General features: G+C 40.6%; 1 protein-coding gene across 4 annotated transcripts in view; it reads left to right on the forward strand.

Moving 5' to 3' along the window:
- Positions 1 to 15,564, forward strand: part of ALG9 (ALG9 alpha-1,2-mannosyltransferase) — a 99,007-nt gene that overhangs the window by 69,312 nt on the left and 14,131 nt on the right. For all 4 annotated transcript variants that reach the window (XM_019941902.3, XM_019941901.3, XM_019941905.3 and 1 more), the window contains exon 14: positions 4,449 to 4,579. In XM_019941902.3, coding sequence (XP_019797461.1) covers positions 4,449 to 4,579 — 131 coding nt within the window. The remainder of the gene's footprint in view (positions 1 to 4,448; positions 4,580 to 15,564) is intronic.

Genomic DNA, 15,564 nt, shown 5'->3' on the forward strand with positions numbered 1-15,564 from the left:
CCACGGCATGTGGGATCTTCTCAGACCAGGGATCAAACCCATGTCCTCTGCATTGGCAGGCGGATTGTTAACCACTGCGACACCAGGGAAGTCCCCACTTTGAACATTCTTGAACTTGTCTTTTGGTTCATGAATTCCCGTTGGATATACATTACCTTGAACCATGTGAAATTACCTTTTTTTTTTTTCCTGTGTCGTGCAGCTTGCAAATTCTTAGTGTCCTGCCCGGGGATCGAACCTGTGCCTCCCTGCAGTGGAAGCGCAGAGTCCTAACCACTGGACTGCCAGGGAAGTCCCTGAAAGTATCATTTTTGTGGATCAGTCACATATTAATGATTCCATATGGTTCATTGTAATACCTAGGAGTAGAATTGTTGGATCATAAGAATTGCGTATGTTCAATTTTAGTAGATTCTGCCAAATAGTTTTCTAAAAATCTTGTACCAACTTAATCTCCCTCCAGCAACGTATAAGAATTGTTCCACATTCTGGCCTACATTTGGTATTGTAATTTTTCGTTGTAGTTTTGATTTGTATTTCCTTGGTTACTCATGAGGTTGAGTACTGTTTCATTTGTTTTTGGCTGTTTAGATTTCTTCTTATGAAGTACCTATTCAAGTCATTTGCCTATTTTTCTGTTGAATGGTCCATTTTTGTCTTACTGATCAGCAGGTGTTCTTTATATATTCTAGATATGAATACTTGATTGTTAATGTGTCACATGTATCTTCTTCCATTCTGTGTCTCATCTCTTTACTCTCTTATTCGTGTCTTTGATGAACGGATATTCCCAATTTTAAGGTAGCCAAATTTATTCATCATTTTTTTTATAGTTAATACTTTTTGTGTTTGTCTAAAATGACTTTTGCCATACGTAAGATTTTGACGATAGTCTGCCATATTATCTTCCCAGAGCTTTGTTTTTCACATTTAGTTCTGTAATCCATCTGAAGTTGATTTTTTTTACATTATCAATTTTTTTATTGATGTATAGTTGATTTACAACGTTGTATTAATTTCTGCTATACAGCAAAGTGATTCAGTTATATATAGATATAGATATACACACATATTCTTTTTTATATTCTTTCCCACTATGGTTTACCATGGGATATTGAATATAGTTCTTTGTGCTATACAGTAGGACCTTGTTGTTTATTCATTGTGTACAGAGGTCCAATTTCATTTTTCCCCCAATGGATATCCAGTTGTCCCAGCACCAATTAGTGAAGAGAGATACTCTCACCACTGCTCTGAGGTGTCACTTCTGTCATAGATCAGGGTCCATATGTGCCTGTATCTGTTCCAGGCTCTGTTCTATTCAGTGGTCTGTTATATTCCTGCACTAATACCTCATTGTCTTAATTACTATAACTTTATAGTAAATAAGTCCCCACCTTGTTCTTTTCTAAGAGTGCCTTGGCTATCCTTGTCCTTTTGCATTTCCATATACATTTTAGACTCAGCTTGTCAAGTTTCATCAAAAAAGTCTGTTGGCATTTTTATTGAGATTGCATTTAATCTATCAATTTATTTAGAATTTACATCTTTATAATAGTGAGTCTTAAATCTAGAAATAAGGTTTATCTCTCCATGTAATAAGGTCTACTTTATTGTTTATCAAAAAATTTTTTGAGGTAAAGTTCATATTTCAACAATATTTTATCATCAAATTTACCATTTTAATCATTTTTAGGTATACACTTCAGTTGCATTAAGAACAGTCACACTGTTGTGCAACCATCACCACTCTCTACCTCCAGAACTTTTTCAGTGGCTTTCAGTACATTCATAATGTTATACGACCACCAGCACTATCTAATTTCAGAGCATTTCATCATCTCCTCCCCCCCCCAAAAAAACCCCCATGTGCATTAAGTTGTCACTCCTCCAATCCTTAGCAACCACTAATCTGCCTTCTGTCTTCATGGATTTGCCTCTACTGGACATTTCATGTTAAGTGGAGTCACACAAAATATGGTCTTTTGTGTCTCATTTCTTTCACTCAGCACAATGTTTTCAAGGCTCATCTTTGTTGTAGTATGTACCCTTTTTAAGACTGAATAATATTCCATTGCATGTATATACCACATTTTGATTATATGAATATACCATATTATAAATTCATCAGTTGATAGACTAGTCAATAAAATTCTATAATTCTTTACAGAGGACTTGCCCATATTTCGTTAGATTTATTCCAAGACACATGTTTTCAAATCCTTTTAAATGATATTTTTATAATGTAATTTGAAAATACATAATTTTTTAAAATGTAATTTAATATGTTGTTTACCACTGTTATATAGGAACATATGATGTTAATTTTACATTCTATAAATAGTTTAAAGTTTGATAAACTCTCTTAATCCCCAAAATTTATGTTGATTCTTTTGGATTTTATATATATCAATCATTGTGATGAATGAAGGACTTTTGTTTGTTTCTTTTCATTTCTTCTGCCATTTGTTTCTTCCTTGTATCTTACCCTGCTGACTAGAACCTCTAGTACAGTGTTGAATAGAGTAATGATAATAAGCAGCCTTGACGTTTTCCTGATTCCAAAGGAAAAGCTTTCAACCCTTCACTGTTAAATATGAGATTTGTTATGTTTCTATTCATATTTCAAATGATTTTTATCTTGGCTGAAACCTGGATTTCTAGGACAAATCATTTTTGGTTTTAATTTTTAAGAAACATTTAAATGAGCTCCTGAGGGTACTTCCCCTCTGATTCGGTCATTTTTGGCAGTCTTGATGTATGACTTTGGAAGTCACACTGACCTGAGTCCAAATATGGCTCTACTATAAACTCATGTGATTTTGGTTAGGATTATAAATCCTTTTAGGGCAAGAACTGCATGCTATTTATTTAATTCTGTATCATTAGCTTTAACTTACTAATGCCTCGTACATTGTAGGGGCTTAATATAGATCTTGAAAAAAATGAAGTTACATAATTTGTCTCTGAGTCTTGGCTTCCTCATTTATAAAATAGGAATTAATAATCCCCTATAGGCCTTTATATAATGATTTAAAAAATAGTATGTGTAACATAGTTGCATGTAAAAAATGCAACTTTCCTTTGAGATTTACTTTTCTTTAGCTGACTACATTAGTAATTAAGAGGGTTCTGGGATCCACTTTCTAATATTGAGTGTTGGGGGGGTTCTCCACAGTAACAGCAATTCTCAGACACCATCTGGGTGTCTTACAACTCAACACAATTCTTACACTGCCTACTCAGAGATACCATCAGATTCCACAGATTGAGGGCTCAGTCCTACAAGACTGCCCCCTTCTCCTGCCTACTTCAGACGCCAATCTTAAGCCCAGGTTGTTACCTGTTTCTGACTGCCTGGCTACAGATTGGAGCCGTGACCCCCTCCTTGAACTTTAGGTGCTGGTTGTAAGTCCAGGTTGTTCCCTATACTTCTGACTGAATATAAAGCAGAGGTTCACATGACCCTCTCCTTGTGTTTGATTAATTTGCTAGAGTGGCAAAAACAGAGAAATATTTTACTTACTAGATTATTGGTTTATTATAAAAGGATATAATTCAGGAACAGCCAGATGGAAGAGATGAATAGGGCAAGGTATAGGGGAAGATTGGGGATCTTCATGCCCTTTCCAGGTGCAGCACTCTTCCCGAATCTCCACGTGTTCACCAACCTGGAAGCTTTCCGAACTTGTCCTTTTAGGGTTTTATGGAGGCTTCATTACACAGGCATGATTGATTAAATCATTGGCCAATCTCCAGCCCCTCCCCCTCCCCCAGTGGCTGAAAGGTCCAACCTTCTTTTCACATGGTTAGTTCAACTGGTGACCAGCACCTCCTCCCATCTTTACAGGATTTTCAAAAGTCACCTCATTAACATAAGCTCAGTTGCGGTTGAAAGGGGCTTGTTATGAATAACAAGACACCCCTTTCACCATTATGGCTTTGAAGGGATTTCAGGAACTGAGGACAAGAGACTGAATATTATAACAAAAGATGCTCCCATTGCTCTCATGGCTTAGGAAATTACAAGGGTTTGGGGTGCTCTGAACTAGAAACATTGGAAGAAGACCAAAAAAAAATTTGATTATAAATCACAATATCACAGTAATGATTTCCATCTTTGGGTTTTTATTTAATCTCATAGAAACTTGTGTACTGTATTTTTTGGGACTATCATTGATTTACAATATTGTGCTAGTTTCAGGTGCACAGCAAAGTGAACTTTGGCTGGGTGAGTGCATGTCTCACCCCTGCCCTCAGGAGCCTAAATAACACCCCCACACCCAGCACTCTTAGCTGAGTGAAGAGAGCACTGGTAACATTTTCTGAGGACTTAGATGTTTGTGCTTCTAAAACCCTGTGGGAATTCTTAGGATTATAGTTGATGTTTCTTACCCTGAAAGAACCTTTGCAATTACTGATGAAGAGTTGGCCTTTCTCTGTTGCAGATTGACATCAATAAATGCCATTATTTAGTGGATTTGGACACCATGAGAGAAACACCCCGGGAGCCAAAATATTCATCCAATAGAGAAGAATGGATCAACTTGGCCTACAGACCATTCCTTGATGCATCTAGGTATGTGGCTTTAGTCCTAAGAAATGTACTGGGATTAGTAAGGGCAAAAATTGGAATCTGGGATTGAATAACTTCCAGTCCTGGGCTAAGTCTAGTAGCCATTTAATTTTATTTTTATTTGGGCCCAAACATCTTCTATTCTTGTCCAGTTCCCTGAGAAATCTAAAAGAGTGCTCTTCTTTTCTAGGCATCAGAGTACAAAGTATATTCTGGTATCATTCAAATAACAGAATCTAAACAGATAGATCCACTGAAGAAAACACAAATAAGTGTTTGATTATTTTTGGCAATCAACTTCAACTTTCTTAACCAAGAGTTTTCTAATACTGTTAGGAAGATTGACTGTGTTCTTTAAGGAGCTAGAAGTTGATATCTGCATTATTTTTGGGCTCAAGGCTCAGTCAGAGATGGGGCCAGGCCTTACTAGATCTTAAGTAGTGAGACCAAATAGACCAGGGCTTGGCTGGCTCTTCAGAAAAGCCTCAGAATTCATGATAAGAGGTTGAGTCAGGATATCCAGGTGAAGGAGTGGGGGAGAGTTAGAAAGGTGTAGGTTGTCTGTGGGCAGAGGTCCAGGTAGACAGACAGTTGAAGTTAAGGAGGTCCAGGGAGGCCTGGTGGGCAGAGCCCAGGATCCAAGAAATCAGGCAGAAACAAAAAGGTAGAGGACCAGGTCTTGAGAGGCAGGTTTGGGACTCAGAAACAGGGAAGAAAATATTTTCAGGAAGAGGGAGTGATTAGAACCTACTGATAAATCAAGTCCGTTTGATTAATATAACAATTGTTCATTGGATTTGGCAGCTGATAAAAGCCATTTTAGTGGAATGGTGGGGGCATAGGGACTTGAGAGATTGGAGGGGTCAAAGCAAAACTAGCAGGGGAGGAAGGAGGCAAGATGGCAGAGTAGAAGGACGGGAGCTTACGCCTTCTTATGGAAACACCAAAATCACAACTAACTGCTGAACAACCACTGACAAAAAAAACACTGGAACCTACCAAAAAGGATAGCCTATATCCAAAGACACAGAAGAAGCCACTGCGAGATGGTAGGAGGGGTGCAATCGCAATAAAATCAAATCCCATACATGCCAAGTGGGCAACCCACAAACTGGAAAATAATTACACCACAGAAGTTCTCCCACAGGAGTGAAAGTTCTGAGCCCCCCATTGGGCTCCCCAGTCTCGGGGTCTGGCAACAGGAGGAGGAGCCCCCAGGTCTGACTTTGAAGGCCACTGGTGTTTGACCACAGGAATTCCACAGGACTGGTGGAAACAAACTTCACTCTTGGAGGGCACACACTGGGTGTCATGCACACCAGGACCCAGGGAAAAAAGTGGTGACCTCATAAGAGACTGGGCCGGGCTTACCTGTTGGGGTTGGATGGTCACCTGCAGAGGCAGGGGGCGACTGTGGCTCACTGTGGGGACAGGGACAGTGGCTGCAGTGGCTCTGACAAGTGCTCATTGACATGGGCCTTCTAGGAGGCTGCCATTTTCTCACCAAGACCTGACCCCACCCAACAGCCTGTAGGCTCCTGAGTGCTAGGATGCCTCAGGCCAAACAACCAACAGGGTGGGAACATAGCTTCACCCATTAGCAGACAGGCTGCTTAAAGTCTTTTTTTCTTAAAGATTTTTTTTTTTTTTGATGTGGACCATTTTTAAAGTCTTTATTGAATTTGTTACAGTATTGCTTCTGCTTTATGTTTTTTGGTGTTTTGCCCCCGAGGCATGTGGGATCTTAGCTCCCTGGCCAGGGATTGAACCTGCACCCCCTGCATTGGAAAGCGGAGTCTTAACCACTGGACCGCCAGGGAAGTCCCTTAAAGTCTTCCTGAATAAACAGCTGCCCAATAATAAACACACCTCCCAGATATGGCCCTGCCCACCAGAGGGACAAGACCCAGCACTATGCACCCAGTCCCTCCCACCAGGAAAACTGCACAAGCCTCTTAGACAGCCTCATCCACCAGGGGGCAGCCAGCAGAAGCAAGAAGAAATACAGTGCTGCAGCCTGTGGAACAGAAACCACAAGCACAGAAAGTTAGACAAAATGAGATGGCAGAGGAATATGTCCCAGATGAAGGAACAAGATAAAACCCTAGAAGAACAACTAAGTAAAGTGGAGATAGGCAATCTACCTGAAAAAGGATTCAGAGTAATGATAGTAAAGATGATCCAAGATCTTGGGAAAAGAATGGAGGCACAGATTGAGAAGGTATAAGAAATATTTAACAAAGACCTAGAAGAACTAAAGAACAAACAAACAGAGAGGAACAATACAATAATTGACATGAAAAATACACTAGAAGGAATCAGTGGCAGAGTAGCTGAGGCAGAAGAACGGATAAGTGACCTGGAAGACAGAATGGTGGAAATCACTGCCATGGAACAGAATAAAGAAAAAAGACTGAAAAGAAATGAAGACAGCCTAAGAGACCTCTGGGACAACATTAAATGCACCAGCATTCGCATTATAGGGGTCCCAGAAGGAGAAGAGAAAAAGAAAGGGTCTGAGAAAATATTTAAAGAGATAATAGCTGAAAACTTTCTTAACATGGGAAACAATCATCCAAGTCCAGGAAGTGCAGAGAGCCCCAGGCAGAATAAACACAAGGAGGAACACGCTGAGACACGTATTAATCAAACTGACAAAAATTAAAGACAAAGAAAAAATATTAAAAGCAACAAGGGAAAAGCAACAAATAACGCACAAGGGAACTCCCATAAGGTTATCAGCTGATTTCTCAGCAGAAACTCTGCAGGCCAGAAGGGAGTGGCACGGTATGTTTAAAGTGATGAAAGGGAAGAACCTACAATCAAGAATACTCTTCCCAGCAAGGCTCTCATTCAGATTCAGTGGAGAAATCAAAAGGTTTATAGACAAGCAAAAGCTAAGAGAATTCAGCACCATCAGACCAGCTTTACAACAAATGCTGGAGGAACTTCTCTAGGCAGAAAACAAAGGCCACAACTAGAAACAAGAAAATTACAAATGGAAAAGCTTACCGGTAAAGGCAAACATACAGTAAAGTTAGGAAATCATCTGCACACAAATGTATCAAACCCAGCAGTTGTGAGGAGAGCACAAATGCAAGGTATTGGAAATGCGTTTGATATTAAAAGACCAGCAACTTAAAACATTACACTGCTATATCAAAACCTCATGGTAACCACAAACCAAAAATGTATAATGGATACACACACAAAAAAGAAAAAGGAATCTAAACACAACAATAAAGAAGAGAACAAAAGAGGAAGGGAAGAAACAAAGACCTACAAAAACAAATCCAAAACAATTAACAAAATGGCAATAAGAACATACATATCAATAATTACCTTAAACGTGAATGGATTAAATGCTCCAACCAAAAGACACAGACTGGCTGAATTGATACAAAAACAAGACCTGTATGTATGCTGTCTACAGGAGACCCACTTCAAATCAAGGGACACATACCGAAAGTGAGAGGATGGAAAAATGTGTTCCATGCAAATGGAAATCAAAGGAAAGCTGGAGTAACAATATTCATATCAAAGCTGGAGACCCACTTCAAATCAGGGGACACATACTGAACGTGAGAGGATGGAAAAATGTATTCCATGAAAATGGAAATCAAAGGAAAGCTGGAGTAACAATATTCATATCAGAAAAGGAACAGTACATAATGATCAAGGGATCAGTCCAAAAAGAAGATATAACAACTGTAACTATATATGCTCCCAACATAGGAGCACCTCAATATATAAGGCAAATGCTAACAACATTAAAGGGAGAAATCAACAGTAACACAATAATAGTGGGGGACTTTAACACCCTACTTTCATCAATGGACCAGATGGATTTAATTGATATTTCTAGAGCATCCATCCAAAAGCAGCAGAATACATATTCTTTTCAAGTGCACATGGAACATTCTCCAGGATTGATCACATGCTGGGCCACAAAGCGAGCCTTGGTAAATTTAAGAAAATTAAAATCGTATCAAGCATCTTTTCTGACCAAACGCTATGAGATTAGAAATCAATGACAAGAAAAAAACTGTAAAAAAACATGAACACTTGGAAGCTTAACAATATACAGCCAATCCAACAGCCAGTGGATCACTGAAGAAATCAAAGAGGAAATCAGAAAATACCTAGATAGGGCTTCCCTGGTGGTGCAGTGGTTGAGAGTCCGCCTGCCGATGCCGGGGACACGGGTTCGTGCCCCGGTCCGGGAAGATCCCACATGCCGCGGGGCGGCTGTGCCCGTGAGCCATGACCGCTGAGCCTGTGCGTCTGGAACCTGTACTCCACAACGGGAGAGGCCACAACAGTGAGAGGCCCGCATACCGCAAAAAAAAAAAAAAGAAAAGAAACACCTAGATACAAATGAAAATGAAAGCACGACGATCGAAAAACCTATGGCATGTAGCAAAAGCAGTTCTAAGAGGGAAGTTTATAGCAATACAGTTTTACCTCAGGAAACAAGAAAAATCTCAAACAACGAAACCTTACAACCTAGAGCAACTAGAGAAAGAAGAACAAACAAAACCCAAAGTTAGTAGAAGGAAAGAAATCATAAAGGTAAGAGCAGAGATAAATGAAATAGACACAAAGAAAACAATAGAAAAGGTCAGTGATTGATCATGGCCTTAAGTGGGTAGGGAGGGAGCGGGGAGGGCACTGAGGGAGTGGAAGACCATGACAGGTGGTAGGATCATGGCCTGATATTCAAAAAATTGTCAGAATCAGGGCAGTAGTAGGAGAGAGCTTGAAATTCTCTTTCAAGCAGCAGTGAAGGTATGAAGTTCTCTGCATCACACATATTCTTTGGTGCCTGACTTGTTTGATATAGTATTTAGGGGGCAGGTCGCTATTGTGCCTTCATTTTTGAGTTAAGAAAACTATGATGATGTGAGATCTGGGCCTGAAAATATCTCCAGCCCTGGAGGCTCAGTAGATCCCAAACAACCTTCCTGTTAACAAAGGGAAACTTAGTGGTTCACAAATACTGACCAGCAGTACCTTGGTCACAGAATAAACTCTGTTTATAGCAAATGGGGCAAGGGAGTATTTTTGAGGCAAATTTGTTTTCCTTTTGGTTTTGAAGGATTGAAGTGAGGTTCCTCATCTTCCCATTTCCCCTTTTGGTAGCACACAGGCACCACAGCTGGTAGACATGAACTGAGAGCCCATTCAAGGCAAAGAAGCCTGCTGCTTGTATGCTTCTCACTGGAGAACTGGAAATCTTTTGAGGGAAGAGCAGAAGGTGTTGGTCACCTTCCCATCTGCCTTGTGGTGAGCAGAGAGTGACCAGAGGTGACCACACAGTCACACAGTGATGTGCTTGAGCATCACTCCTCCAGGGCCCTCTGTGTTCAGCCGTCTCCTCAGCCAGAGGGAGCAGTGGACACAGTGGGAGACCATGAAATATGAGGGCCTTTCCCAGGGGTGCTACTCACTGCTCCTCACTGAACATCCTGCTTCCCTAACAAGCTAGATTTTAAGGGCAGAAATAGAGCATGACTGGCTCAGTTTGATAAACGTTTGTTGAAAATCTTCTACATGTAAGACTATGTAGACTGTGTGCAGGCGAGATGGCTGCCCTGGGAGTTTATAGTTTACTTGGGGAGGTACACCGTAGTTCAGAGAGGTGCTGTTGGGGCATCAGAGGGAGGGGTTAGTTCCAGGAGGCTATGGTGAGAGGGACTAAGGAAGACTCCAAGAGGAGGTGACATCTGAAGGTCACACTGGTGCTAAGTATGGGAGGTGGATGAAGGGAGAGAACGTTGGAGGCATACAGCCAAGTTGGGAGGCTATTCTGCTTGACTAGATGAGAGGTGACGAGAGAGTGAACTCAGCTGCAAAGGATGGATGGACTCAGGAGGCACATTTTTGCAGAGAAAGATCAGGCCAAAGTTTAGATCCCAGAAGCCTGCAACTTTCCCCAGTGAACTGTATCAAGCTTTTAAATTTTTTCCTTTGCTCTGTTAGCAGTGAAGTACTAATCATTTTATTGTTTGCTTTCTGTGGCTGGGTTGGTCCCTAACCAGAAGCTTTCACAAGTTGAGCAGCACTTGCTAGAGGGATGAGACCCTAAGCTTATCTCCTTGTACGTCCTGTTCTCCTGTGGGTCCCTGGTGCAGCTTCATTTCCCATTTGCCCACTGAGCACACCTCTATTGTAGGTGGAGGGAAGGAGAAGGCTATTGGGGAATGCCTTCACAGATTTTCAATTTCCCATAAATTGTACTAATTTCCCCTAAACTGGAATTCTTTTCATGACCAAATGCTGAGAAAAGAAAGAAATCAGTTGGTTTAAGAACTGCAAAGGTACAGTTACTTGAAGGTATGCAAAGTATAGTGAAAAAAGCATGGGGTCAGAAGACATGTGCATTTAATCCTGGTTACTTGCTGGTTGCTCTTCTCTATTCCCAAATTTCCATATGAGTAAAACAGAGATAATATTTTACATACTTCATGGGAAAACAGAGATAATAATATTTTACATACTTTATGGGAATGTTGTAAGGATTAAATGAGAGCTGAAATATGAAAGTGTTTTTAAATTCTAAACTATTATATAAATGTCAGGCCTTCCAGTTAATTAGCAGGCTGCCTGAAGTTCCAAAGTTATGCTGATTTTCTTTACATTTCTCTTCCTCAGCATTTCCTAGTATATACTGACCTAACTGCAAAAACAGCAGGATCCTACAGCCCCATCTGCCACAGCAATTTGTAACTGTCAGCACTGTGACATCTCCTGTTGCTGACTTAGGGCCAGTCGAGCTGGACTGTACTGTCAGAGGCTGTGGGCCTCAGGGATACCACTCTGAGGTGGTGCATATGAAAGGCTCTTGGGAGATTGACCCTGGAATGCCTTTGAGCCTACTGAATGGGGCTGTTAATGTTTCCTCTGTCTTCTTGAAACAATGGTTTTTGTACTTTAGCTATTTATATAACAAGGAGAGAGAATGGTACTATCCACATGTAATAGTCACTCATGTCTTAGACCCTAGATCAGATGGGGCTGCAGGCCTACCTATTTATTATTTAGCTCTTCCTGAGGAAAGGTTTTCATAAGCCTGTGACATACCACCACATGATCTTTTTAGAAATGTAAGCAGGTTAGTTTCTCAAATGTTGAAGCCCCTAAAATTTTTTTCCAGGTTTTTTTTTTTTCATTTTATTGTGTTAATTAAATTAAATTAATTTTTATTGGAGTATGGTTGATTTACAATGTTTTGTTACTTTCTGCTGTACAGCAAAGTGAATCAGTTATATCCACTCTTTTTTAGATTCTATTCCCATACAGGTCATTACAGAGAGTATTGAGTAGAGTTACCTGTGCTGTACAGTAGGTTCTTTTTTTTTTTTTAAACATCTTTATTGGAGTATAATTACTTTACAATGTTGTGTTAGTTTCTACTGTATAACAAAGTGAATCAGCTATACGTATACATATTTCCCCATATCTCCTCCCTCTTGAGCCTCCCTCCCACCTTGCCTATCCCACCCCTCTAACGTGGTCACAAAGCACCGAGCTCATCTCCCTGTGCTATGCAGCTGCTTCCCACTAGCACCCTGAGGAAACCATAATCCAAAAACAGATATATACCACACTGTTCATTGCAGCACTGTTTACAGTAGCCAGGACATGGGAGCAACCCTAAGTGTCCATCGACAGATGAATGGATAAAGAAGATGTGGCACATATATACAATGGAATTCTACTCAGCCATAAAAAGAAACGAAATTCACTTATTTGTAGTTAGGTGGATGGACCTCAAGTCTGTCATACAGAGTGAAGTAAGTCAGAAAGAGAAAAACAAATACCATATGCTAACACACATATATGGAATCAAAAAAAATGGTTCTGATGAACCTAGGGCCCAGACAGGAATAAAGATGCAGACATAGAGAATGGACTTGAGGACACGGGGCAGGGTAAGGGTAAGCTGGGACGAAGTGAGAGTAGCATTGACATATATACAGTGCCAAATGTAAAGTAGGTCCTTATTAGTTATCTATTTTATATATAGTAGTGTATATATGTCAATCCTAAATCTCCCAATCCATCTCTCCACTACCCCCTTTCTCCCTTGGTAACCATAAGTTTGTTTTCTACATCTGTGTAAGTCCCTAAAATTTAAATCTGCTTTCTTTAGAGTTCACTTTGAGTTCATTTTTTCTTTCTTCCTTTATCCATCTATCCGTCTGTCTATCTAAATGACATCCATCTAATCAGCAGATATTTTTTGAACACTGTCAGGAACTGTGATGGAGCTTAAGTATATGGTGGTGAACAGAACACACAAATTCCCTGTCCTCTTGGACCATACAGTTTAACGGGGAGGCTGGCATTAAACAAATAACCGTACAGATCAATCTGGAATTACAACCCATATTAAGTACTTTAAGAGAAGAGTACAGGGTGCTGGGAGAGAAGGAGTCAGCAGCAGGACGTCCCTGGAGTCTTCTTTTATGTCCTGAAGCCAGCTGGTTAAGCAGGTTTGGAAATCAGAAAACATTTATTGAATAGCTATTATGTCCTTGTCACAGGGCTAGATTATTTAAGGGGTATAAGAGAAGCAATTAGACACAGATTTTTACCCTTGAATAATTTACAGCTTTTGTAGTTACATATACAAAAACACCTTGAAAGACCATAGATGGTGCCAGATTGTGTGCTAGAACTGTGGAGGTTAAGAGTGTACTAACCTCCTGTAGCCTGTGAAGGTTTCCTGAAGGAGGTGGTGCTTGAGCTGAGGCTTAAAGGAAAAAGAGGATTTGTACCAGTGATAAAGAGGGTAGAATCACGTCTATAATTCAAGGAGAAGAAAGCATGAGCACAGGTATAAAAATAAAAAGAAGCCTGTTGGATGAGGGGGCTGAGGGTCCATAAAGAAAAGTTTAGGGAATTCCCTGGTGGTCCAGTGGTTAGGACTCGGCACTTTCACTGCCATGGCCCAGGTTCGATCCCAGTTGGGGAACTAAGATCCTGCAAGCTACGAGGCACGGCCCAAAAAAAAAAGAAAAGTTTAATTTAATTCTTTGATTTAAATTTGCTTTTAGTTAAAGTGATCCGCAATATATCATCCAAATCAGAACACTTTTAAAAGTGAAAGGGGCCCTGCCCTGGGTGAATTGAGATAGGTGGTCATCCTGTTGTAATGTGGCCAGGATACAAGAGCTTATTCCAAAAAGCAGGATGGGAGAATGGAGCACATAGATGTAGTTCCTTTGTCCATATTCACCATGTGGATTTGCCCATAGCTTACTTATTTGATAATCTGTGGACCTTTCTTGGTGCTGTAGCGTGGATTGGATCTTAGCTCTCTGAAAGGGAAGCGATGAGTCTAGTTTGAAGACAGTACCAGCACATAAAAAAATTGTACTCTGAGTGTATGCCAATGGAGACTCAACCCCAGGGGGAAGCAACCTAAACTTATTAGGACAATATTGTGACTGGTGCAAATTTAGGAATTCTATATACCTATGAATATGTGAAGAGGCGTGTTTTCTGTTGAACTTGTTGGAGATAAGCAAGGCCCTTACCGTTGGACTATTGGAGAAGGACTCACAAATAGGGCTGAATGTTGTTAGCCTGTCTGGGAGAATAGCAGCCCAGATGCCCATCCATTCTTTTCCTGTTAGGCTTCTTCTCTGCTTTATCAAAGGACTGGAGACCCCAGATCCCATTAGTTTGAGAGAAGATCCGGGCATAAGATCTTGATAACCGTCTTCTTGTCTCCCCTTGCACATAGCTGGTACCAGAGCTGCAGCTTCCTCTCCCTAAGTTTGCTATGTCTGTGTCTGGCTAATATTAGAAAGGTTTATCAAACTTCCAAGATATGGGGGCTAAACTAGGGGAAATACCACTTTTTAAACCAGACACATTCGTTACTCTGTGGACATCTCATACAACAAAGTTTCTAAAATGAGAGGATTTTTTTTTCTTTCTTTGAAGTATGGTATAATGGCTACTTGTGTAAAATAGCTGGACAAGTGGGTGGATGTAATGCTTACTTTGAGATTCCCCAGAGAGGAGTGAAGGGAGACTGTTGCAATAACTTGCCAGCTCAACGGTGGGTTCCTTTCTAAGTGTGGTGAGAATATTTGGCTGAGGGAGTCTGGTGGGAAATGCCTCTCCAGGATGTTGGAGTTGGCCTCCTGAGTAACAGAGCCTGTTTGTAGCTTTAGAAACAAATTGGGAGGCCCTGCCAGTGCTTCGCACAGCCACTTGCCACCCACTCTTTCCTCCTTCATTATAGGTCCCTTTTGTTTTGCTTGCTTTGCTTTCGCCTTTGGTTTTTGGATTGTGATATTTTCTTCTTCCCCATTTTGGAGCATATTAGCCTCATCCAGCTGGATTTTAGGCTTTGCCTGACTAAGGATGTGAGATAATTTGGGGAGACTTAAATAGGACAGGATTTCAAAGCCCTGCCAAGTTTATGATTACAGGTAGATGCAAGCAAAGAGTTAGAACTTCACATCTTCAGCTAGTGTGGTAGGAGAGGGGCCTTTTCTAGTCAGAGGATTTCTATAGAGCCAGGTGGGGATTGTGGTGATAGCATCTGCAGCTTGTGTTCATTCACTGCCCAGCACAGGATTCTCATGTAGGTTTTTCTTACTGAGACTATTACTCTCCTTTTAACATCCAAGAAGAAGTGAATCAATCCAGCAGCTGTGAGGCCTAAAGAGTACATGGCACCTGTATCCATTTTGGTTCTGTGTCGTAGTCTAGTTCATGGCAGCCATTGTGTCCCCAGCCCTAACCCCAGCATAAGCAGAACAGTTTATTTCTGGAAGATAAGAAGACCACTGGAAAACCACTGTAAAGTGAAAATTAATTGGGAACTCTTGTTCCAGTTATTGCTGTGTAACAAGTCATCCCGAACTTAATGTTATAAAAGGACAACAGTTATTTATTATTGTTTTCTCTCATGGGTCTGTGGACTGACTGGGCTCAGCTAGCCAGTTCTTCAGCTACTCCGGATT

The sequence above is a fragment of the Tursiops truncatus genome, chromosome 8 (assembly GCF_011762595.2).
Source record: "Tursiops truncatus isolate mTurTru1 chromosome 8, mTurTru1.mat.Y, whole genome shotgun sequence".
NCBI lineage: Eukaryota > Metazoa > Chordata > Mammalia > Artiodactyla > Delphinidae > Tursiops > Tursiops truncatus.